Raw genomic sequence first — 24,188 nt, 5'->3', positions numbered from 1 at the left:
ATCTGTTTATGCACTCCATGCCTGTCAATTACGCTGAAGATAACTCCTTCACTGCATACAGAATCAGTTATCAGAGAGCTTGAGCATTTTTATGCCTCTTTTGAATAACCCCAAAATTGTTCTGATCGTTGCAAATGTATGGTAATTTGCATATCATTGCAGAGATTAGAATAATACCTGTGCAGCAGTTTTATGATGTGCCTGACATGCTTTTAAATTTAACAAACATTTTATTTTCTCCTTTGTGGTGGCGAGAGAAAAGAGATGCCAGTTTTGATGCTAATGACAAACATCTGCTGACCTTTAGTGTGCCATGGGTGATGTTGTTGATGTCCATGGAGAGGACATGATCTTTGCAGCCCACATACATCCTGTCCTGGTCCTCATCCATCTGCAGGATCCTGTAGTCCATGGCCTTGTCTGATATACTGTAGTGTTCAAAGGACTGGGAGGCCTGCAGGTCTGAGACACACAGAGAAGAAAATGGAAAACATTCAAACAGGCTTGTTTCCACACAGATAAGAGGAAGAAGTTTTCTCCTGCTTAAAGTAAATTAAACTCAAGAGAATCAACTCCATGCAAGCCCACATTAATCTCTCCAAAACAAGAGACCTCCAAATTAGGTTTCTGTGCATGACCCCATGGGTTTTAAGAGAGATCTTGAAAAAAAAACTCAGTGAGACTGAAGGATTGGGATGCTGCTCCTTAAACTTGCCAGTCCTCTGCTGTGGCAATTTCATACAAAGAGATAATGAGGATGTGACGCTGCAGCATTAGTGCTATAGTACAGATTATTATCCCTTTATACTTAGGAAAGGAAACAAACCTTAACACTTTTGGAAACAACTGAAAGAAAGCTATCCAAAACGGTCAAGAAAGACAAGTTTGCATTTAATTCCTGGTCAGATTTGTAGTCTTTTTGTAATAGTTTCCTCATGTGTTATTTATATAGTCTTTTATTAGATTGTCCTTGCTTTTAATAATACTTTTCAAGTGTATTTCAATTCCTTTGGGCACAAATGTGCGTACGAATGTCTGTATTGTCTGTCCGCAGTAAATCTCGCAAACTACTAGACCAATCAGCCTAAAATCCTGTGTGCACATTTCTGACTGTATGCTCAAGGACCTCTCTTGATTTGCAGTTGTTAAAAAAACTGTTTTATTGACTGTTTTACATCATCATTTACTGCTGACTCCTCTTAACCAGCTGCTGGGGGCTGCACCTTTTCTTGAAACATTTTGACCTTCGTCATGAGTCAAAAACTGACATTCAATGAAATGTTTGGTCTGATGTTCAACCAGAGCATCTGCAGATTAATTTCATACCCGATATGTTATGATTCACTTAAATTAAGCATGATACAAGATGATAAAATCACCTTGAAAAAAGCCTGCTGCATTTTGTAACTTGTCATTATTGGATGAGACACACAGAATATATTGCCCTTGATGTTGATTTTAAAATGATTTATTACTAAGGATACCTCACATTTCACTTTACTTTCATCCAGTTAATTAAAAGAGAAGCTATGACTACAGAGTACATGTTCGGTGAAGATACAGTATATAGGCTGTTGTATGAAAACGTCTTCCTGCAGTCTCTTCAACTCATTAAAAGCGCATATTGTTCACACACACAAACATTATCAGACAGTTATTTTCAGCCTATTTGCTCCAGAGATAGAAAACTCTCAACCATACCATCAAAGGCCTTCACTGTCGAAGCCAAACTCATGCATATTTATCACTTTTTCAATCTGCACTGAGAGCAGGGGGTGTGGTGGGGGGGCGATGTGGATCTACACCCTCCATTTCCTCCCCTCCATTGACCCTCTCTCAGCTCTCTTTGTGTTCCTCCCTCTAATCAACAAACAGGTTGCCTGCGCTTTGCTTCTCTGCCTTGGGCTAAAGTCACATTTTCATTATTGTGTGACATACGCTTTTGAGAATGGGGCCTTTTATCTGGAGGGAAAGTGGCTTTTTCTGTGGCACCCCTCGCTCTGATCATAGACTGTTGTTTGGGGCGTCCGCCTCCTAAAGATTGGAGTGTTTAACTTTAAATAAAGACAAGTTAACCACTTCAGTCGCAGGAGAGTTTCCCACGTTTTTCCACAACATGTAAATTTCCTTATATGGTTAATGTCTTGAAGTGAGTATTTTTGAACATTGTATCATCTGAAGTGGGAGCATCATCTGGCGCCTAATGAAAAACATGCACACTAATACGACTGTTTTTACCTGACTTGCCAGGAACAAAATTAAAGGTGATTGCATCCTGTCAGGACGTGTGTTTAATAAAGAGAAATGTCTATAAAGAGAGATCGCATCAGCCTCGTGCTTCAAAGCTGTGGAGATAGCATCATGGCAGCCAGCGTCACAGAGAGCACTGTGCAGAGGCAATATTTTCCTAACACTGAGAAGGTTTAAGATGTTACACGCCTCGCTCTGCCAGAGTGCGAGCCACCAAGGGCGAGCGACTTGCAGCTAATTAAAAACACACAGGGCTCCAAATTCTGCCGCGAACAAAAAAAATCTATTTTATACATCTTCTCAAAATAAGTTCTTGGAGGTGATTCAGAAAAACATTTCAGACCAAAATATACTGTGCCTAATTTTTTACACATGAAGGTGAAAAAATCTTAATTAAAACCCTCTTCTCGCTCATTTTCCTGGCAGCTGTCATTAAACGTACAGCTGTTTATAATACATGGTGTGAGCGGGAGTTTAACAATCGCACATAATAGCCTATACAGCCTCAGTGGTTGCGTTAAACATCAGTGGATAGAAGCCAGAAAGCCCACAACCTTTTCAAATATGTATAATAGGGGTGAAAAAGAAGGCAAGAGGTGAAGGAGGAAGTATCTTTTGTGAAGCTTTCTTTCCTCTAACTACAAAATGCAAAGCAGACATTTTCTAGCTATAATTAGCAAAGCCTTTGTTGCTATAGCTTAGGCCAGTTAGGTACAAAGCTAGAAGGAATCAACAATATAAGTGATTCATAGGTGACACTGTACGTCACTAGGAGGGTTTCAATTAACCCTAAAATTGCACAAATTGAAACACGATTTCGAAAAAGCTCCCATTTATTGCAATAATCTTTTTATGCTCCCGTGAGGTAGAAATTTACGTGATTCAAAAAGAGCCATTGCAAAACTGCAATGAACACTCTTTTTGCTTTGATAGGTCACATGATGCTTTGGCTATGCGCTTGTCGGTGTGAACTGGCTCCCTCGGGCGTGATGCAGCAGGCGCTACAAGAGGTTTTATTGCATTGCTCAAGTTCTTCAAAAGTTGAGCAACTCATTGGGAAGTTTTGAATCCACTATTCCTCTGTGGACTGTCACCTCCCAGAAATCCCTAATACGTGTCCGCTCGCATAAAAAGCCTACGTCGACTGGAAATAATGACAGCTGGTTTGGTGGCTGCAATAAAAATAAACCTGCTAGTGTTTTGAACATCCATCGCCATACTTAGAATGCTATCGTGAGAGAAGTTGCTTAACATCACATATAAGATTTAGTTGGGTTTTTACTTTATGAAAATATTGTGGAAAATTACCAAATTAACCCTTCAAATGTTACAAACTGGTAATGGTAATTCAACATATCACAAAAACGTCACAAAATAGTGTGCTCAGCCTACTGATAGACTCTAGTCAGTGATGCCATAGTAATTTAAATTTTCCATCCTGAGTTTAAGAATAAAGCTTAATATATTTACTGTATCTTTCATGGCAAAAATGTCCTTTTTTCATTTAAATTTGTTCAATTTGTGCTCTACAATATGGGTCCTATGACTTTTAACACCCCCCTATTGTTAATTGACTTGGACACCATGGCACAGTCGTGTCTTTATAGCTCTACTGTTGACTGGATCCCTCCAGAACATTCCACAAGGGGGACAGATTGTTCAGAGGGGTGTGGTGTGGGGTGAAATAACTGTTTAATATTATGGTGAACTTTGTATTGTTTTCTCAGTGGGGGGAAATAGGAGACTTTCATTTCTTTCGTGAGGGTGGAAGGCCAGCTAAGCCCAGAGCTGTGATGGGACGCGGCAGGGGTGTGTCACACAGATCCAGCTTATTCACCGAGAGACAGACCGACACCCTCTGGAGCCCACATACCGCTGGATCTAGTATCTTCTCAGTGCTCTGCTTTCAATCTCACACAAACATATGAGTCATGCCTGCACTGCTGCAACACTGGAGACCAACATCAAAAGTTCACATTGCCAGATGGTGCACCTGCTCCGTCAGGGAGAGGCGGGGGGCTGCTCTGAACAATTGTCAAGGTTTTTTAAGTCATTCAATACATGCACTGGGACTATGTGTTTACACGATCAATGCCAGCTCATAACCTTCGTATGAGGTCTTTGTAGAGTGAAATTGCTACCAGTGTTCGATCCAAATTCATCAGCGGCATCTTATAAAGGGTTTTGGCACCACAGCCTCACAGTTTGCACACATTTTTATAATTAGACGTCAGGAATGCCAGTTTATCAAAACAGAAAAGTTGGAGCACGATTGTTTTTTTGTTTTTGTGTCTGCGATGAAGAAATCCTTTGGACCACATGTAGTTCGTTAGTCTTGAGTTTATATGCATTCCTCATTGTTGAGGACACACTTCTCCTGAGAGGAAAGAGTGTCAAAAGTGTTTGTGGACGTCATTACTCAGGCCAGCAGCTTGTTGTGGGCAGTGTTGTTTTGGGTATGCAGATTTAAAAAGAATACTCACCCTCCAAATGACTATTTGAATAACAATTACTCACCCAGTGATGCATTTAATTAGTTAAGAAAACTTTGTTTTTCTCGTATGCCTCCATTGATAAGAATCAAAACACAGGAGTGTGTGTTATTGTGTGACTTTGGTAAACCAGAAATAACCCATTAAAGTCCCACTAAAATGGAAGTTAAAGTGTTTTTAGCATTTGTACTGTGACGTATTTCCTAGTGAAACAGATTTTTGAGGTGGTGTACAGAGTACAAAGAAAGAAATAAATCAAATCTTTCAATAATATTGGACTTCCAAAAAGTGGACCAGCTCAAAGTTCAGCATAATACAGAGGTACTGCAGACTGTTGGCTCCACACACACCTCACTCACTGTTAGATCTGGTCGGCAGCGAGGAAGGTATGAAGGAAATTTTGGAACTGAAAACAAAGCTTTTGCCCACTGATATCCAAACACACATCTCTCTTTATCTCTCCTCACACTGCTCTAGTACACAGCAACAACAACCCACAAATGGTAAACTGTGGTTTCATATGACTGGTGTGGCTCATTAGTCGCCCAAAGTCTCATTTTAATGGATGAACTTTCGTAAATGTGCCTTGGTACAAGATAAGTCACCAAAGATATTTAACCATTTTCCCTGGTTTTACAGAAAGAGAAAAGATGTAACAATTCTCAGATACCGACTTTTAACTTAAAGTCAAAAAGTAAAAAAAACAAACAAAAACTAACTGATCGAGGCAGCCGTCAACCAGCAGCTCCTGTGTTCAGCGAGGTAAAATTACAGTGTTTGTCAACGGAGTCTGTTTTTGAAGAGAGCATGGATGTGTTTCACGTTTAGTTTAGGTCTCCATTGGAAAGGGCTGATTGGGGAGTCCTGAGCATACGACAGGATAAATTCGATTATACTGCACAAGCTGTGGTAAAATTTGTAAATGGATGTTTTGATCTAGATTTGCTGTCGTTGTGGTCACCTATGACCTCCATCCATTAAGAATTTTCTCAGTTTTTGGATTCTTTGCTCACCATGGAGGCATATGAGTAAAACAAAGTTTTCTTAATGAATAAAAGATAACTTGGAGTTAATAATTGATATACAAAGGTGTGTGTCACTTGCAGTTTGTTGTACTTGATTCCCTGTTGTTAGTGATGTTGTTTGTTTTAATGTCGTTTTGTCATGGTTGTTTTTGTCTGATGGTTACCACAGACAAAAAGAGAATTTACAAAAAGATAACCTTGGTGACTAAATCTGTATTTGGGGGGTTAAGTATTCCTAAATGTATTTTGTGGACACTGAAGGAAAGAACAAGAAATAATAGAAAAATGCACTTCCATGTTTTGCGAAAAGAAAAAGGGTTCTGCAGTTTTAGGGATGATATTTTATGCAAAGATATTAAGGTGGAGACCGCACACTTGATAGTTGGATTGGGAAAAGCTGACGTAATATGAGTGATGAAATGTTGTTTTGTCTGTCCTACTGCTGTATTCATTGCAGATGGAGAAAGAAAGAAACTGAAAAAAAGAGAGGAAGCAGGGTCTGAGCATTGACAGTTGGTGTGTTTTCTATTATGTATGTGGGCAGGTGGGCCTTACAGATCCCTGTGGAGCTCACAGCAGTCCCCTGTGTCCTGCCATTGACTTTGAGCTTTGACCCACGGTGCCCTATTGGTCAGACTGCAGACGAATGGTGATACAATACACCCTAATCCATGAGATGGACAGTGGGGTTAGCGGAAAGGGCCAAGGTGGCGGCTAGAGAGCTGAGACTTTCTCTCTCTTTGATGTGTTTTTTTTTGTGTGTGTGTGTGTGTGTGTGTGTGTGTGTGTGAAGTGATCAAGCGGAAGCAGCACAAAAGCCTTTTGTTGGGCAGAGAAACAACAGCAGTCATTCAATATTAAACAGCAGGTTGCTTTCTTTGCTGCAGAGGAGATCCTATTAGACGAAAACTTGCCTGCTCACATGGAGGAGCTTGTAGTGCAAAAAAAGAAGAGCTGGTAGATTAAAGTTATCCTTAATAATTATTTGATGGCCTGATTAAAAGGTTAAAAGAAAATCAATCGACAACAATTTTAATAATTGATTAAATTTCTAAAGGGGTGTTAGGGAAGGCAGAAGAAGAAGAATAGTAGAAATCAAAACAGCAAAGGACCAAGATATTCTGACTCCGCCAAGTTTAGATGAAAAAGGTCCTCCTAAAAACAAGTCTTTCCTCTATGTTTTAAAAAAAACAATTCGCGTTCATATGATAACATTGTGAAAACTATCCTCCTGTACATGGATCTGCAAAAACAACGGAAAACGCTGTGATATGCCAGGTCAGTACTTGGCGGTGTAACTTTGTAATGACACCATAGAAGAACACCACGTGCCTGCGCAGAAAAGGGTTCTATAGAGTGGTGAGTATAAACAAACAAGAAGACGATGGCGAACGCATGCACGAGAACTCGCTCATGGCTATTCGTCTGAAACATCTGTTACACGACGACAGAAGGGGTGGTGTTTTCAAAAAGTTACACTCTGGTTTTAGAAGTTTCAGAAGTCTGTGTTTTAAGGCCCCCAAAACATTGTTGTCGTGTGAAGGAAAGACCAAACTGCAATAAAAGGTTCATGGAAGAACTGATGCTGCGTGAATGGCCCCTTAGTCCCTCCAACAGTGCCTTTACATACCCAAACTGAGGAATTGCAATTTCTGGGTCCATCTTGTGATGCCATTGGGCCAAAAAAAATGTTTTCCCATAGCAGTAAATTGCAAAAAAGACGTCTGTAAATCAGTGGAGCCGTTTGGCAGGTAAATGTCTGTAGTGCATCTGCTCTATTGGCCCAATGATGCAGATGAGTCGAACTTCTTTGTCTCAATGTGCCACTGAGCAAAAATTTCATCAGAATAAACAGGGCCCTGCCTCCACTGTTGTAACCAGTTGCAAGGAAATATTCACATTTCCATTCTTCATGTTGGGTTAAAAATTTAGATTAGATCATATTGTTGGGTTTTGGACTATTGGTTATTCAATAACATTATCATTAGTTAATGACGGCAGAACGTACTTTTTGTTTGTGCTGTCACTATGACCTTGAAGAAAAGATATCCGAAAAAGTTGGACAAGTTGTGATCATTGTGGCGGTTAATTTAGCCTTCCGTAAACTGTTGGAGAATTGATTGTTCATGGGCAGTTGGAGTCTCACAGTCTCGCAAAAAAAAAAGAAAAGAAATGAAAAACATCCTCTTTTATGTGATTGTGGTAAAAAGCCAAGTACAAATAGAGCAAAATGTGGGCAAAAGAAATGGACCCGTTCATATGCCCCTGCTTGTGAGGCAGCAATTAGAGTGCAGGGTTTCATTGCTCACGTAGCTGATTTTTTGGCCTTCTCCTGTTGTGATTATACTGTACAGCCAAGAGAGGAAAGGCAACAACCACAAGGAAGCTTCACCAAGGTTTTCAACTCATGTGCCTTCCTGACTGACAGTTGTCTGATCATGCAAACAATTTTGGAGGCCGTGTTGTACAGCACTGCCTCCAGCAGTAAACAACATGTCCATAGTTCTGGTTTGGGATGTCCATACAAGGAACGGTTTGTTGTAACGCAACGTCGTAAAAATGAGAGATTCACTGTCACTGGAAAGTATGTGGGATCTTTATGAGAGAGGCAACTGTAGTTTTGGACCGCCCAGGACTGAGGTTTGAGCAGCCGGTGCCAACTGACTCTGCGGTGTCACATCAGCAGCCTTGGGCTTTTCTTCCGATCTGATGAGATGCAAGAGGTGGAAGAACACGAAAGGAAACAGTGTGGCATCATGGTTTAATGTGTCATGAAATGTGGTTAAAGAGAAGTGGCTGAAGGAATACTTCACCCCCAAATGACCATTTATATATCAATACCCACATGCTGAATTCACAAAAGAAATTTTTTTCTTGCATGCCTTTGGTGAATAAAGAATCTAAAAACAGAAAATTCATGATGAATTGAAGGCATAGGCATTGTACAAATGCGAATAAAGCAACATCAAAACTATACCCAATCATCTGTTTACAAACTCTTTTACAACTTGTGTAGTATGATCCAAGTCTCATTTATCCAAGCCATTTATCCAGTCATATGCTCCGTGTTTCCCAAACAGCCCTTTCCAACGGAGAACTGAACTAAAAGGAAACTTATGTATGCTCTGTCCAAAGTCAGACTCCATTGACAAAAACAGCAATTTCACCTGAACACAGAAGCTGCTGGTTTACCACTGCCTTGATCGGTTAGTTTGTGTTATTGTGTGACTTTGTTGAATCCCTTTCAAAATCAAAATCACACAATAACATGATCTGATGAAGACAGTGGTGGACTCCAATGTTCAGCAAAGTAAAAATGCTGTTTTTGTCAATGAAGTTTGGCTTCAAAGAGAGCATCGATTGAGTTTCACTTTCCGTTCAGCTTGTTTCAACAGCCCAAAATTCCAAAACCGATCAGTCCAAAAAACATCCCATTGGATAACTGCTATTGCGCAAAAGTCCTGCTTCTCTGAAAATACAGACTTCTTGTGCTTAGAAAACCCTGTCACCATTTACTTCATTTGTCAACAACACTGGTAAATGTTTTGTCTTAAAACACCAACATTTGGTACAACGGATCGGCTCAATCGCCACCAAAAAACTGAAACTAACTGCAGAGATCGTGTGTATTTTCTGAGACATCGGACTTCCGAGCAATGGCCTTTTGATCATCAAAAGAGGCTTTTTTTGGAATTACTGAGCATATGATGGATGAATCTGACTTGAACTATGCTCCACTAGTTATGTGAGAGTTTGTAAATTGTTGTTTTTATATAGTGTTGCTGTTGTTAACCGTGGACACCTATGACTTCAATCTATCAAGAAATTTCTCAATTTTTAGATTCTTTATTCACCTTTGAGGCCTGCCAGAAAAACAGTTTTCTTCAGGGTGAGTAATATACATAAGGCCATTTGGGGGATGAAGTGTTTGAAAAACACAGCTGTAGTTTATCAGATTCAACACATGAAAATCCAACTGCAGAGAATCTTCTGTCTCCATAAAAAGGTGATAAAATCAGCATGGTGCAACACTATGGTGTTATTTTGTCAGAACATTATGGAAGCAGGGATGAGCAGCTTTAAACAAATTGACTGGAGTGTTGGGTTTTTTGATTTAACACCAGTGTCTGAACACAAGCCAAAAGGTCCCCACACCTAATTAACACTTCAGGCAGTGGACAGTGGACCAATTACAAAGCAACCTCGATGTCTCCCATGCAAATACAACCCTCATCACTTGGCTTTGTACCTGAAAGGCCAGAATGAATAAATTAACTCCATGCTAATGAAGCTTGCTTTCCATTCAGCTAGAGGGGAACCTGTTCTGTGGTTGTCAGGGGCAGCTGGTGGGAGGACCCCAATCACCCGTCTTGATAAATATTGAAGCGGGGGTTTACACCGCCCCCTTACAATTCATCTCTCCTCACAAGATTGAGTGGGTTTCATCACGGAGGCCTGACTTCAAACTTGGTGCCAAATGCCATTGCTCTTTGTCCTGACAAGAGCTCTTCTGGTTCAGTTCTGGATGGCTGCACTTACTAAACACAGCGCTGTACTACTCACACATACTGCACCAGCAAAAGACTTTATCCCAGCAACTGGCAGGCCCCTCTAGAGATAAGTAATGGCTGTTACCCGAATGAGACAGCCATCCATTCTCCTTAGGGACCGGCCTAGTGGTATACAGTAATGACTGGTGGCATATACATATGGCAGAGGGAAGTTAAGGTGTCGTTGAGACCACCCAGGACGTCTGGCTGACAGAGTCGTCCGATTGTCTGTCCAAGAGACATACTCTGCATTCTCAGGCAGGCTGTGCTCAGCACTCAAAATGCAAACAGCATGCGCAAACTTACTGTACTGCAACTACTTGCCGTGGACGGAAGCCATCCTTGGCTTTCTGTCAACTACGTCCCATTAATTTTCTGATTGTTGTCTGTCACCAATTATCTATATGCAGACATTTGTAATGGGAATCATATGGCTGGACAGAAAGCCTGAACTGTTATGTTTGCCTCCTCTCACGCCAAAGCAGACGGCGCATCTAAATATGACATGAGTGTATTTTCTCTCTCGGCTAAGTGTGTGTGTTTGCGCAGAGTGATGTTATCCAGCACCTATGTCAACTGCTGGTTTCGCTGCATGGCTGACCTGCTACAGTGTTGGCTAATATTCCCTGTAGGAGCCGAAACTTGAGATGACAACCTGTCCATCATGCTGCCCCCGCCGGCTAGTTTGCGTTCCCTCTGCTCCAATTAGCACCTGGCCTCCTCTTCACATGTCACCGGCGGTCGCTCCTTCGCACAGAACCAACCAGCCACCAACTGTGACCTCTCACCTGCCCGCACTGGGAGCCTCTAGTTACTGCTCACCTCAAGCGGACAGTAAATCTCTGTGATTTTACTGTCTGGGAGGCTCTCGCTGAGACTCTCGGAGTGAGGGGAGACTTGCAGGAGATACGGGTCACAGGATTCTCTGAGCTGATGTGTTTACTAGTCGTGGAGGATGGCCAAAAGACAAAAAGTTCAACCAGGCGGGACTCCTGCCTCTGCCGTCTTCAAGGCTGAAACTGTGTCAGGTTAAAAAAGCCATATTTTCTCAGTGACACAATGTCGCTGTAGTCGAAAGGTTGTTTCTGTGGTGCTGAGTGAAGGTAGAGATTTGCTGTGAGGGCTACAATGATAAATGCACCTGTTGATTTTTTTTTTTTTTTTTTTGCAGTAGGCTGTAGACTCCAGGAAAAGGTTGTTCCAGGTGCTTAAAGAAGAAATCCATTCAAGTCATACATATTTCCGATAATGGAGAAAGGATCTGTCCTAAACCTTAATCCAGAGATTGTGAATGGCTTTTTCCCTATAAAATGTTAAACACAGCTCTGCTGATCCAATATGAGAGCAATTATTGAACATTTCAATTGCCTAAGTGTACAAATACAACTCACAACAAAACAAGACTAGGTTAAAACCTAGCATATGGCTTGACCCTGTACAGGGGTTCACAACCTTTTTCCTTCAGGGACTTCTATACTATCATTAAACTAATGACATATTTTAGGGAAATTCCATATTATATTAAATTCATAACAAACTGATGCACTGAGCAATTAAACCAAATGCCTAACTGCAGGAAGTTTGTATTAGATTAGCAATTATGATGAATTTTGCGCAGATTATTTCCGATTAATGTTGTATCAGAGATTACTTTTCCTAATATTTGTTATATATTTGTTACTTCTTATTTGTTATAGGATTCTATCTACCTAAAATCATACAGTTTTTAAAGGCTTCTATTTGAGAAATTCCTTTTGCCTGGACGTCTTTTCTATGACAGGACAAGGCTGTTTAGCAGAGAGTGAAAGCTCTGTGAATACAGCTTGTGTTCAGGTCTTCACTGTGCCCCATGAGATAAAAAAAAAAAAAATCTATATATATATATATCTTGAACATTAATCTAAACTACAGCCCTAACAGCCCTTAAAATAAAGAAGACCTCATGACCCCCTGGGAAATGCAGTGTTCTGGTCCAGATCAAAATTCATGTAGCCTAAATACATGTTAAAATGGAGAACAATACACATAACGTTAGACACAGTCACACAGCGGAGGGGAGCTGCTTTCTCTGGAGCTGTACTGCTGATCATTTAACACATCCTCCCTCTGTAGCTCTGCCCGTGGCCGCTATCAGAGCCAAGCTCTGTTGATACCGACAGTTTGTGAATCGTCTTATCGTCGCTAAATACCAAATGGAGAATTCTGACATTGTGGCGCCACCTGGTCCAACACCATACCACATAACATTCACTTAGTTTCAATTAGTGTCCGATTTTCTTCTTCTCTTTATAATGGCGGCGCCACCCATTCTGATATTGTAAGACATATTAGTTAATAACATATAAATAAATGCAAGGCTCATGTCTTACAGACACAACTGTTCCTCAAACAAAATGATGAGCTGATTCTCTCTCTCTCCTCCGTCCAAAACTGACATACCAGCTGTGGATGGCTTGTTAGCTGTCTAGCTTGCTATTTCCACCATAGTGCCATGTTTCACTGGTTACACAGAGTGAGGAATAACTTCACAGTAATACAGACTGTCACAGCGTCTGTCCGCGCCTATTTATTTTGGAAGAAAGAATAGCCAATAGAGAAACAGCAACGTCACGCCATCAGTCACACTGACCAACAGTGCAAACTCTATCTCTCAGTCATGGAGTTAAGTATTTATATGGCTGGCCCTGCATGCTGCAGTCCAAAAAGGAGTATAAACAAGCTTGCATAAATAGTTCTATAAGAATAGGTAATTGATTTGAGATTCCTCCTACCCGAAGATTTTCCAGCTGACCTTGGCTATCCTTGTCTTTGTTTGTATTGATGGCTATTGATTAGCTTTCAACATGTTTGGAGGAAGAATAATAAAACATTCAACAGGGCTAGCAAGGTCAGACGCAGGAATGGCTAAACATGGAGAGACGGGCAGAGAAAGACAGGCTGACAGAGGAGCTGTCAAACATCTCACACGCCATCAGCCCCAAGGCGGTGCAAGCTGGAGCTCAACACACTCCTGCAGAAACTGTCCACGCTGCAACTCAGGCAATTAGATGGACATCTTAGGACATGAGTCTGGGGGAAATGCGCACACAAAGAAATGGCTGTCTTCATACAAGTATTCAGGCTCAGAGAGCACACACATGCACCGATAACCTATAGCTATTTGTAGCATGTCTCTGTATGCCCTTGTCGACAGATATGACAGGCTTACGCTTTGCCCCGCCAGGAATTCTCTGTAATCACAGAGCATCACTGATTTTACTTCACAGGCTTTATTATGCTCACCACAGCAAGGTGGAGATGCTAATGTGCAGGTCTAATGTAAAACAGAGACAGGAAGCTGTCCAGCATTAGAAAAGAACTAACCTTCAGGCACAGACAGAGACATCCTGGCCTGCTTCTGGCTACTTGTCAGAACTGACCTCTGACATTTGACTTTTGATCCCAAAAGTCTACACATGCTGATAGACACAGAAGCCTGGTGTCTGTGTCGCTGCATGATCATGATGTTCAGGCTGTTTAAAGACATTTTCATAAAATCTTTAAATGCTATATATAACGGAACTAGATGGTATGAGAAGATCAGCCACATCAGTGCCAACTAGCTTCATTACATTTAAGACATCTATATGGTCGATACTTTCAACACTTGGCAACTCACACAAAAACAATCTAGACTGATAAAAAAAAAAAAAAAAAACACTACAAGTAAGAGTTAAACTATTGGGTTTTTAATTTTGGGGTAAACTATCCCTTGAAATTGAGCACATTACCTTACAAGAGGTTAATGTAACACCATTTAAAGTTACCCTAGTAGATCTTCTCTAGAAGGATTTCAATAAAGTAATGTACACAAAGCTGTACCAATTGATGAAAGCCTTAAAATAGTCCTGGTTTGTTTGGGCTTCCAAGTATTTGAAGCATCCAAAATATCTTGTAGATTTCCTTTCATAACTTGCAAAGCTGGAAAGCCACATTGTTTTCACAATGATTCAGGAAAAAGGTTTTACCACTGAAATGCAATAAAGTCTAAGGAATGCACATCCCGGCACTTACCACGGACAAACATGCACGCTTTCTCCCAACAGATCGACGCTTCTGCAAGCCCTCACTGCCAAGTAAACGCGCTTGTCAGGCTGACATCCACCTATATGAGCTGTATGATTGCTATATGAATAATGGGGGGTGAGTGGAGATAGCAATGAGGCATGATAAAAGAGAGGAGTAATCTATGGAGGCGGAGGGATCCGGTGTTTCGCTCCCTGATGCCTGGTTCCTGATCTCCACGCCTGGTTCTGTTCAGGCCGTGAATGGAGCCCATGTGGCTCATAAGCAGTGTGAGGGAGCGCTCATTAAACTACAGACATCGTCTTAATCAATCTCTCCGATGTCTCAGCCAGGCTCTCAGCCAACATGTGTGTAAAATCCACATCATCCACACGAAAGCATGCACAGGCCCACTCACTTTCAAATAAACATCCTCATGGTTTGACCTACGTAGTGTATGTGTTTCTAAGTTAATACTGTATTGAACGCTGGAGTTTTGCCAGAACAGGGTGAGACTGCTGATGAGGTTAAATGATCCTGATCATAAACACAGACCACTGCCCCAACTGCCAACTGAAGAAATAAATGAGGCTGAATTTTTGATCCCGCCATTCCTGGAATGGCATTTTGGCAATAGCGTAGGCCAACCTCTGATACAGTAGCAGAACCATTGAGCAACTTATTAAACATGCTGTGTTTCTCAGTGTCAGACTGTTGTTGGCAATACTCTTCTCAACTTCTAAAACAGTACACTTAACTTCCTGGATGTAGTGTTTTTCTGCAAATTCTGCATCATTTGAAATATCCACTGTCCAAGGGCTGCTCTACAATACCTAAAATCAATAGCAGATGTGCTGACTCACAATCAGTATTTTGTAGCTCGAATATTATAAATACTAATGTAAAGAAGAGTTTTGGTACCGATGTAAGACAAATCATTTTCTAACATTTGAGGAAAGCAAGCATGTGTTTCTACAAAACCCTAAGCCAAATATCAAATATTAGGAGTGTAACAGTACAAAAAACTCCCTACATGATATTACATACAGGCGAGCATTAATGTCAATTTTCGGCAAGGAGAGACAGTAGAACACAGCTATACAAGCAAAATAAAATATCATGGCAGATTTCGTCATCAGTCCAATGACAGAATCAAGACTTTTTTTTAAATCAAGTTATAGCTAATTTAGATATATTGTTACATCCCTAACAAATATTATCTTAACACAAGAAGCTGTACAAGACCTTTGCCAAAATCAGTTCAGTTAATATCTGGCCAAATACAAGACTACAAATCTGGCATAAATGTGAGAAGAGCTTTCAGTAGCTACAGTTTAACAGACCAGGTTCTGGTGCCAACGGGCAACGTTTAATCAACTAGTCGATTAATCACACACATCCCAACACGTGTTGTGTTTGAACTAATCCAAATAATCTCACATAGAATTTCGAACTGATCAAAGTACCAATTTTAATTTTGGTGTGATATGAATAATGATATCAGTCTACCCTTTCAAAAATGCTTCCTCGGATGTGGATAGTAAGGTACTTCTGAAAAGAAACTTCGAAACAAAATCCGCTGCAAGTTTTTTTTTTACATTTCTGTGCACAGTTCCCGTTAAACTTTCTCTTTTGCATTTAAGCCTCATTCTGACAGCAAATATAAGAAAAAGTGCCATGAAACAGGCCAAAATAAACACTGAGAGGACCAGAGATATTTAAATGTAGAGGAGTAATTACTGCATCTTTTATCACCCTGGGTATCCCTAAATAGTTTTGCTGTATAGAAGGGGGCCTGTGTTTATTATCTGAGGCACGGAAGAGAAAGGCACCGCTGGAGGTTTTATTATTTGGGTTAGCTGCATTTTTCACTGTTTATTATGCGGTTTTAATTGTGGTCTGGCTGTGTTCGCCTGAGGAACACGAGAGTAAGCAGAGTGAGGGAGAGAGGAATGTCAGAGACAGCAACTTCTCTGCAGGACGCAAGGCTGCGCCGGGAGTCCCGTGAACCTGCCTTACCCCTGGATTGGATTTCAGCAGTGACACGAGGAGGAAAAAGGGGGGGGATATTCAAGCATCCAGATCCATGCACAACCTGAACGTCTCACTCACTGGTTTATTTTCTTGATGTAGTTAGTTCCAGCTTTTAATAATTAACAGGTCTTCACATGTGGGAGAATCCAGACTAAAAGACTAACCTTTTGGCCACCCAGCAGGTGCCAAACCACCTGCGCCTCCGTCCCCTCTGAGACTCTTCCAGCCTTCTATGACTCCTCATTCATCTTTCTGGCTGATTTGGAAGGAGCCCAAACTCCTTACATTCTTCCCTTCATTAAGGCTTCCAGTGTTTATGGGAGAAATGAGCCTCCACCTTGGGTCCTAACAGTCTCGCTACATCTGGTGCTCACCCCAGCCGCACTTTCCCCTGCGGCCAAGAGGGAATCATAGCCTCATCCTCCCTAGTTCAGAATTATTTCTCACTCAAAAAAAGGTGCATCCACTCACAGCACCCTGGTGTTTTTAGCTCAATCAAAGCTGGAATGTAAATTCACACCTTAAAGTTAGCTGCTTAGCTTTGAACAAACATCCTCCTATTTATCATAACTGCATCTCAATGTGTCCCAGGGTCATAATTGTACAACCAAGCACACCACTTCTTGTTATCGTGCAGATAAACACTCATTAAGAATAAAATCAAAAGCCTCTTGGGGAATTAGTGCACTACAAAGTCAAACTGTCCATTTATGGTCCTCCCCGCGGCGGACACAACTACAGTGACGAACACACATCAAATCTAATCCGCTCTGAAAAGAGTGTTTCCAGGATTACAGGGATTGGCTCTTTTTTAGCATGTACACTTCTGACCTTTTGAGCTGGCTGTTTGGAAACACTGGAAGTGTGTGTGAATGATGTGACTTGAGTGGTCAGAACCAAAGATAGTGATGTTTCCTTCCCAGAACCAGTCACAAGTAGAAAATGTTGGCATTGTACCTTTCAGCAAACCACAGACATGATACATTTGCACATTTAGTACATATATCAACATTTCTAAAGCGATGTAGTGTATCAGCTGACATTGTCATCTGGGGCTGGAGGGGATGGTGGATGGCGTGACACCTGAGCAAGACACCTGGCAAGTCACCTAATAATTGCTGCATTTCTATTGGCTTTTCAGCCCAGGTGGTGTTTTTTATTGACCCCTGTTTTTCAACAAGTCATTGCTGTGTTTCCAGCTGCTTTTTAGACACCAAATGTGAGTATTTTTAAAGACTCTTTGCTCTTTTTCCAGCATGTTTTCAGCCTCCAAATGTGGGTGTTTTTAACGACCCATTACTATTTTCCAGCTGGAATAGCATTTACCAAGACACCTGTGTATTATAATTCAAAACATGACTTTTCCTAACCATAATCAAGTGTTCATTTGTGCCTAAACCTAAGCACACCTTAACCACAGCATTGTTTAAACATAATGTTTTAACATATAAGCTATGTAACAGCATCCAAATGCAACTTATCTGTGGTTTGCCCAATTGTACATCAACTTTTTTTTTCCTGGCAGTTTTGTTGTTTTTCCCCTATTATTCAGTCACTGTGGGTTTTTGTTTTTAAACTTGACTGCCATATTTAATGGCTAAGACAATCTGCAGAGCAGAAACAGAAACAATCAAAGAAACCAGAAAGCACAAAGGGGAAAGAAGGACAGAGGAGGAATGAAAGTGAAAAAAACCTGAAAGAATGAGACCAAATTGGGAAAAGGCATGGTACAAGACTTAAGTCTGAGAGGAAGAAAACAAAACTACACCTGCTTTAGCCTCAAATTCAAAGGCTTTATTAACTGAGTGCAGAGACTTTGCTGACGGACAGCCTCAGCTGCTCTGTAATGCCTAATCCACAGCGAGAGGTAGTGAAAGGTGATCAAACGTCTCCCTCAGCCCCTGCACACTATCCAGCCACAGTGAAAAGGTTACTGCACCGCTCACGGCTCAGGGGCATGAGTGATCGGCCGGCTCATCTACACCAACTCATGCAAGCACTCACACACGCAAACCTGTCTGCCCCGACTGTACACTCTCATTTCAAGTGAGTATCAAAAATTAATAAAAATAATCTCTGTCTAAGAAATTAAATAAAACAAGAGAATCAAAACCAGAGGCAACAACAGCACAGACAGCCCTGCAGCACAGAGGGGTGTGATTAAAGTTTAACTAGGAACAGATTCATGGTCGGTCTGACAAGACTGCCACCTCCTGCAGAGGTCTGACTTTTTGCCGGACAACAGAGTCATCTGATTCAAAACAACTCAAGAGCTGCAAAGTCTAGGTAAGCCGTATAATATAGCCCCAAGCTATAGTTTGATTATCAACCATTTGTTCAGCATTAGCGGCCTAACACACATGGCAACATTGCAACCTCATTACATCTGCAGAGAAACACAACAAGATCCAAGTTGCTGGTTTAAATTCAGGGGTGCAGGCTTGTTATTTCTTCTTACCTTCAAAGGAGAGGAAGACTCTTGGCAGCGGCTGTGGGAGGCTGCAGACCCCCGTGGAGACAAGAGAGATAGCCAGGAGCGCCATAGCTAACACCAGAGGTGGCCTGGCCAACCCCTCTGGCCTGCCCATGACTGCACCGCTCAGGAACCCCGACCAGTCAGCACTGCCTGTTGGAGCTGTTTGAAAGAGAAAATGAAAGGATTTTGAGTTTTCTTTAATTTTGGAGAATAAGCAACATAATTAACCCTAAATCACATGTCTCCTATCATAAAATCCTGTGGTTATGCTCGTTTTCTTTCACACCACAAACGAACCACTCCAGGGTTCGATTTGAATTGAGCCGAGAACACCCCTTCTCTGCAATTTTGGCTCTTGTTTTGTTCTGCATTAGACATTGCCGTGTTTACACACGCCCGAATGAACCGGGCCAAGGAGGGAAACACTTTCTGTTTCGAAACAGCTGCTCCAAATGATCCAGGTCCAGTTGAAAGCACCCTTAGCTATCACTGCTAAACCTAACTAGCTACCAAAGATACTCTATAACAGAGGATGCCTCATTACAAGCTGGGCCAATGATACAAAATGGTATTCACTTCCGTCTCTCTCCTGTGTATCTCCACCTCGTTTGGAAGTATTTTGTGAATGAATGAAATATGATTTAAGACAAGAAAACACTATACACAGTTCAAATTTATTGTTCGTTCCACATATTGTTGCTTGTTTTTTTCTGCTAGCTTTATTTCTGACATCAGCTATTGCCAAACAACTTTTTTTGATGGACTTAATGTTACACCAAAAAATTTAAATAAATAAATTTAAAGTACGTAACACATTCAAATTATTAAAGATATTCAGTGACAGCATAAAAGTTTTACAAGCTTTCCTCTCAGTAAATTTTCATCTGCAAATCAAAAATCTGTGCTTACCAGGATGCAGTAACACAATGTCTCTAATAATATTTACTTAATTTAAATACATTACTATCTGTTGATATAAGGGTAATAAATTTTGCAAGAGAACAGGAACAACATGCAGAATACACATGTATGATATTCAAAGTTAAATCATCAGTCTGACAAATCCAGATACACCAAGTGACAAAGTGAAGCGCAGCCCAAACTACACTGAATGAAGACACAGATGAGAGCACGTCAGTTAAATCCCTTCACTTACTATATCCTTGCAGATGTACTCTTAAATATGGATGAGTTAAATCTGCACAAAAGAGCTGCCAGAGAAATGCTCCCCTCAGCCTCCTCTAACAGGACAAGAGCAGCTCAATTATTGATAGAGGCAGGTACTGTACTGCCTGCGGGACACTCATTCCTGCAATGCAAAACTCCACTGCCGGGGAAAGACTCGGCCATTTTAACCACCAAAACTGGCTGTTACACTACCTGGGCGCACAAAATACACATCGCATTAGATAAAGAGAACGTCCCTTTTACATGCAAAAAGAAAACACGAGGGCGGAGGGGGGGTGGATCTCTGCTCTCATGGCTTATAGATGTGCACTGAAAAATTGATGGCCAGGAGATAGAAAAGCTGGCTATGAAAATTTCAGTTTGGCGTGTAGTGTACAAATAGGTTGAGATATGGGTGTGTATGGTGGAGTGAAGCGTGACTGATATGTAGCGGAGGAGGAATGCTACAGTTCAGGTGCATGAGGACAACAGATGGAAAACTGCAGAGGAATGAGATCTATTCGGCTGCATTGGAGAGACATAAAAATGCTTATCCAGGGGGCCCCGGCCCCGGCCGCAGCGCTGCAGCCCCTCTCCTGCTGCGTCATCCACACACACCCTACCCCAGAGCCTGCTTCAGCTCCGGCATCTGAGACACCCATAACTTAACCTCCAGGTGCATGGTTCTAACCCTAAACCTGAGGTTCAGCCATGGTCCTGCTCTGATTTCTGTCTCCATTCATTAAGGGCAAATTCACACAAATCACAAAATAACGCCCCTCTTACCTAGCCATGCAAACAGTTTTGGCTTCACCCCAGTACAACGTAGGTTAATGGACTTGGCAGTGTTTTTAAGCCATTACAAATAAGTGAAAGTGAAAAATCTTAATATGCAAATTCACACACAAGAAAGTCAAATATCAAGAATGTTGAGAGTAAAAATGCCACGTTCCTTTCAGAGCTGTGTTAATGTCTGAAGCAAAGTTTTTTGACTGCATAATAAAATTTTCAAGGTATGCGGCCATGCAAGACCCTCAGGACTCAGGACCTAATCAGGTCAAAACTTGAGACTCAGTGTTTTTGCTTTCAAGTCTCACAGCAGCCAATTCATAGTTGGGTCCTCCTTTTTGTGATTTAAGTCAATGTTTTAAGTTAGAGCTTTCAGAATAACTTCTTTGGAGTAAAGTAGTTTCAACCCATGTCCTGTGTGAAACCAAATGTCACCCCTGATTTGACGTAACATTACACAAGTTATGTACAGTCCTTGTGCACTGTTGTCACTCAGTTGCTGTTCCGTTACGTAACATGTCTTACCCAAAACATGATCTTTTTTCTAAACACAACCACATAGTTTTGTTGCTCAACCCTAACATTGAGCATTTCACAACATTAACCACATGTTACAATGTGTTTTAGCTGTGCACCACATAGATACACTACAGGATGCCTTGTGCATCACTATAGATGCCAAAGAGTGACGAAGCGTCTATACTATTTGATAACCTGGCAATGAGAATAGGTTGGGAAAAGTGTTTGTTTGAATGCTGTGAAATCCACAAAAAAAAATTCAATCTGTATTTGGGTGAGGGCAGAAATGCTAGACAAGGCTGTGCTAAAACTTGGACAAAAAATCCCTAAAATAGAAATAAAAACCCCACTAAGTATTCTGCAAATTGTGTCAGTACTGACAATCCACATGCCATGATTAACGTCCTATGGCATCGTCCAGCACCAACAAGAGTAGTTTGTCTTTTATGCTGCGAGTCAGAAAGTGATGGAGCTCAGGGAGTTTGCCCCTCGTCACAGACCACTCAACACTTGCTTTTATTAGCCTTAACCACATTGTTTCCAAAATTTTAGCCAAATGTTTCTGTTGTTTAAATTTAACCCTACAACCCTAATTTATCGCCATGATCTTTCCTCGACCTGAACCACGCTGTAGTTCCCATGAGCAGAATTTGAAAAAGTTAATCATTTTCAAAAACACTGGAGACAAAAATGTTGTCATTAAATCATCTAATACTGGCAGTCTTGTCTGGCGTTGGGTTGAGTTACCACTAAGTGAGACTAATTATTTTCTTGTTATTTAAGTGAATCGACCCTTTAAACGGTTGAACACCACCCCTCCCTGCATGCCTAGAGAGAAGGGTGATCTCCCGGGGGAGCGGCTCTGGCGTGGAAACATTGCTCTCACAGCTGCTAAACTCATCGTCAAGGGACTCCTGAGCGTCCTATGACATCCCCACCAGCTCAGGTTTAGACACTTCCTTTGCCTCATCCTTTGATGACACCACACTTAGGCATGAATGAGTTCACTGCGTGGCTTCCTCGCACTTGTGGAGCACTGTAACGCTCGCCTGGATTAAAGGGTCTCCCAATAAAAAGGTGCATTACTGTTTGTTGCCGTTAACGAGATTAATTCAATTAATTATGCTGGGCTCTTTAGAGTCCAGAAATTTCAGTGCTGAGTGAGCCAGGAATCTCTGCGACGGCAATTAAACGTCTCCACAAAAGGAGGTCAGCCTCAGTGAGAGGAGAGTTATATTTCCAGTGGGGTGTGATGATAATTGTGTTTATTGTGCATTGCTTGGCTGGAAGCCTAATGAATTTTCCATCTCGCCATTTCACTGCTCAAAAACTAATATTGATGAAAGCAGAAAACTGCAGAGCTGTACAAGCAAATACTCTATATTTTTTCCATCTTTCCAAACTGAGTCTGTGATTGTTTGGCTCCCATCTGGTCCCGTTAATGCTTTAAACACATGAACAATGTTTAAGTACCAGAAATTGAGGCATGAAGTCCTCCCATCTGGGTTTACGTTTGATGGATTTAATTATTTAGTGTTTTGGGTCTAATCTTTCCTTGAGTGGAGAACAAGAATTAAAATTAAAATGGTAAACAACTTGCAAAGTGCTCCGTCTGTCCCGGCTCTAACAGGACGGTGTGCGCTCATACCACACCCTGTCATTCAGTTGTCAGCGGCTCTGTTACAACCACACGCTCCTGCACACACATGACTAGCAGGCACAGCTAAAATGTGGGCATTTCAAATGTTTAAACTTTAAGGGCTTTTTAATGGAAAAAGAAAACTTAATCAGATCTTCGTGGTGTAATAAAGTTCTACAAAAATCTAACCAAATAACCTTTAAAAAACATGTGTCCGGCAGCTTCAGGGTAACACAGCAACTGCAACAAAGCCATGACTCACTCTGGAAATTTATCGAAAATAGACAGTACACCCAAAGCATGTGAGGGAAATAAAGCATGTGACAGTCGCCTGATGTCATATTACACACCATTTTAAAAATGAACCGCTAGTTAAAATTAATTTTGCAGACTCCACATTGAGTTTACTTCCAGTTATTCTCCCTGCTGGGACTCTGCACCTGTTAGCCTCATGCTCAGCACCTCCTCTCTGCATCCATTGTGTGATCTGCCTCCCTACTGTATGTTGCAGTACAGCAGGTAGACTCTACCTATAGAGATCCAGGATCAGCCCCTGGTTCAGTACTCACCTTTCAGGAGTTTTGTCCGGTCCCACTTGAACGAACCAGATCTCCCTTAAAAACACCTTGTTTCCAGTTTCCAACAGTGACACCAAAGAGGGAAATTTGCTGCTATTCCATCTAAGTGCTCACAGAGCAGGCTTGACTGAGAGAGCACAGGAGAGAGGAGAGAGGGAGGAGAGCGAAAAGACAGAGAGGGCTGGTGTCCTATTACACACTCTCCACTGAAGTCCCCCTCCCCCTTCTCCTCCTCCTCACCCCTCCCTTCCACGATCTTCCCCCTTTCCTCCCTCTGTTAACTAGACAGCAAACTTTAACATACAGCTCAACACAGAAAGGTAGAGGATGAGTACCTCACACAGAGAGAGAGAGTGAATGTCTGAAAAGGTCACACATTCAGGACTGAAGCTGCTTTTAGTCCGTGGATGTTCACATAGACTTTACAAAAAAATATTCGCCCTCCATGAGGTGAATTACAACAGACATTTTCCATTCGTTTCTATTTTCATCTGCATATTAAGTGTAATCAGTGTTTCCATAATCATGAATCAGCTTGTGAGTTTGCTGGAACTATTTTAACAACCAGGCTACACCAGAGTATGAGAGAAAATTCAGATATGGAGTTTCAGTTAGCCTACAAGCT

At 41.4% G+C, this 24,188-nt stretch overlaps 1 protein-coding gene across 1 annotated transcript in view; it reads right to left on the bottom strand.

Annotated features, from left to right (window-relative positions):
- sema3c (sema domain, immunoglobulin domain (Ig), short basic domain, secreted, (semaphorin) 3C) overlaps positions 1-23,680 on the bottom strand; it is a 50,837-nt gene extending 27,157 nt beyond the window's left edge. Inside the window, exons 1-3 of the mRNA XM_042511205.1 lie at positions 23,555-23,680; positions 18,854-19,030; positions 302-462 (exon numbers count right to left, since the gene is read on the bottom strand). Coding sequence (XP_042367139.1) covers positions 302-462; positions 18,854-18,983 — 291 coding nt within the window. The 5' untranslated portion in view covers positions 18,984-19,030; positions 23,555-23,680. The remainder of the gene's footprint in view (positions 1-301; positions 463-18,853; positions 19,031-23,554) is intronic.
- Positions 23,681-24,188: the final 508 nt, after the last annotated feature.

Source organism: Plectropomus leopardus, chromosome 22 (genome assembly GCF_008729295.1).
Source record: "Plectropomus leopardus isolate mb chromosome 22, YSFRI_Pleo_2.0, whole genome shotgun sequence".
Classification (NCBI taxonomy): Eukaryota; Metazoa; Chordata; class Actinopteri; order Perciformes; family Serranidae; genus Plectropomus; species Plectropomus leopardus.
The sequence above is the reverse complement of the archived record's forward strand: the minus strand, read 5'-3'. Positions and strand labels throughout refer to the sequence as shown.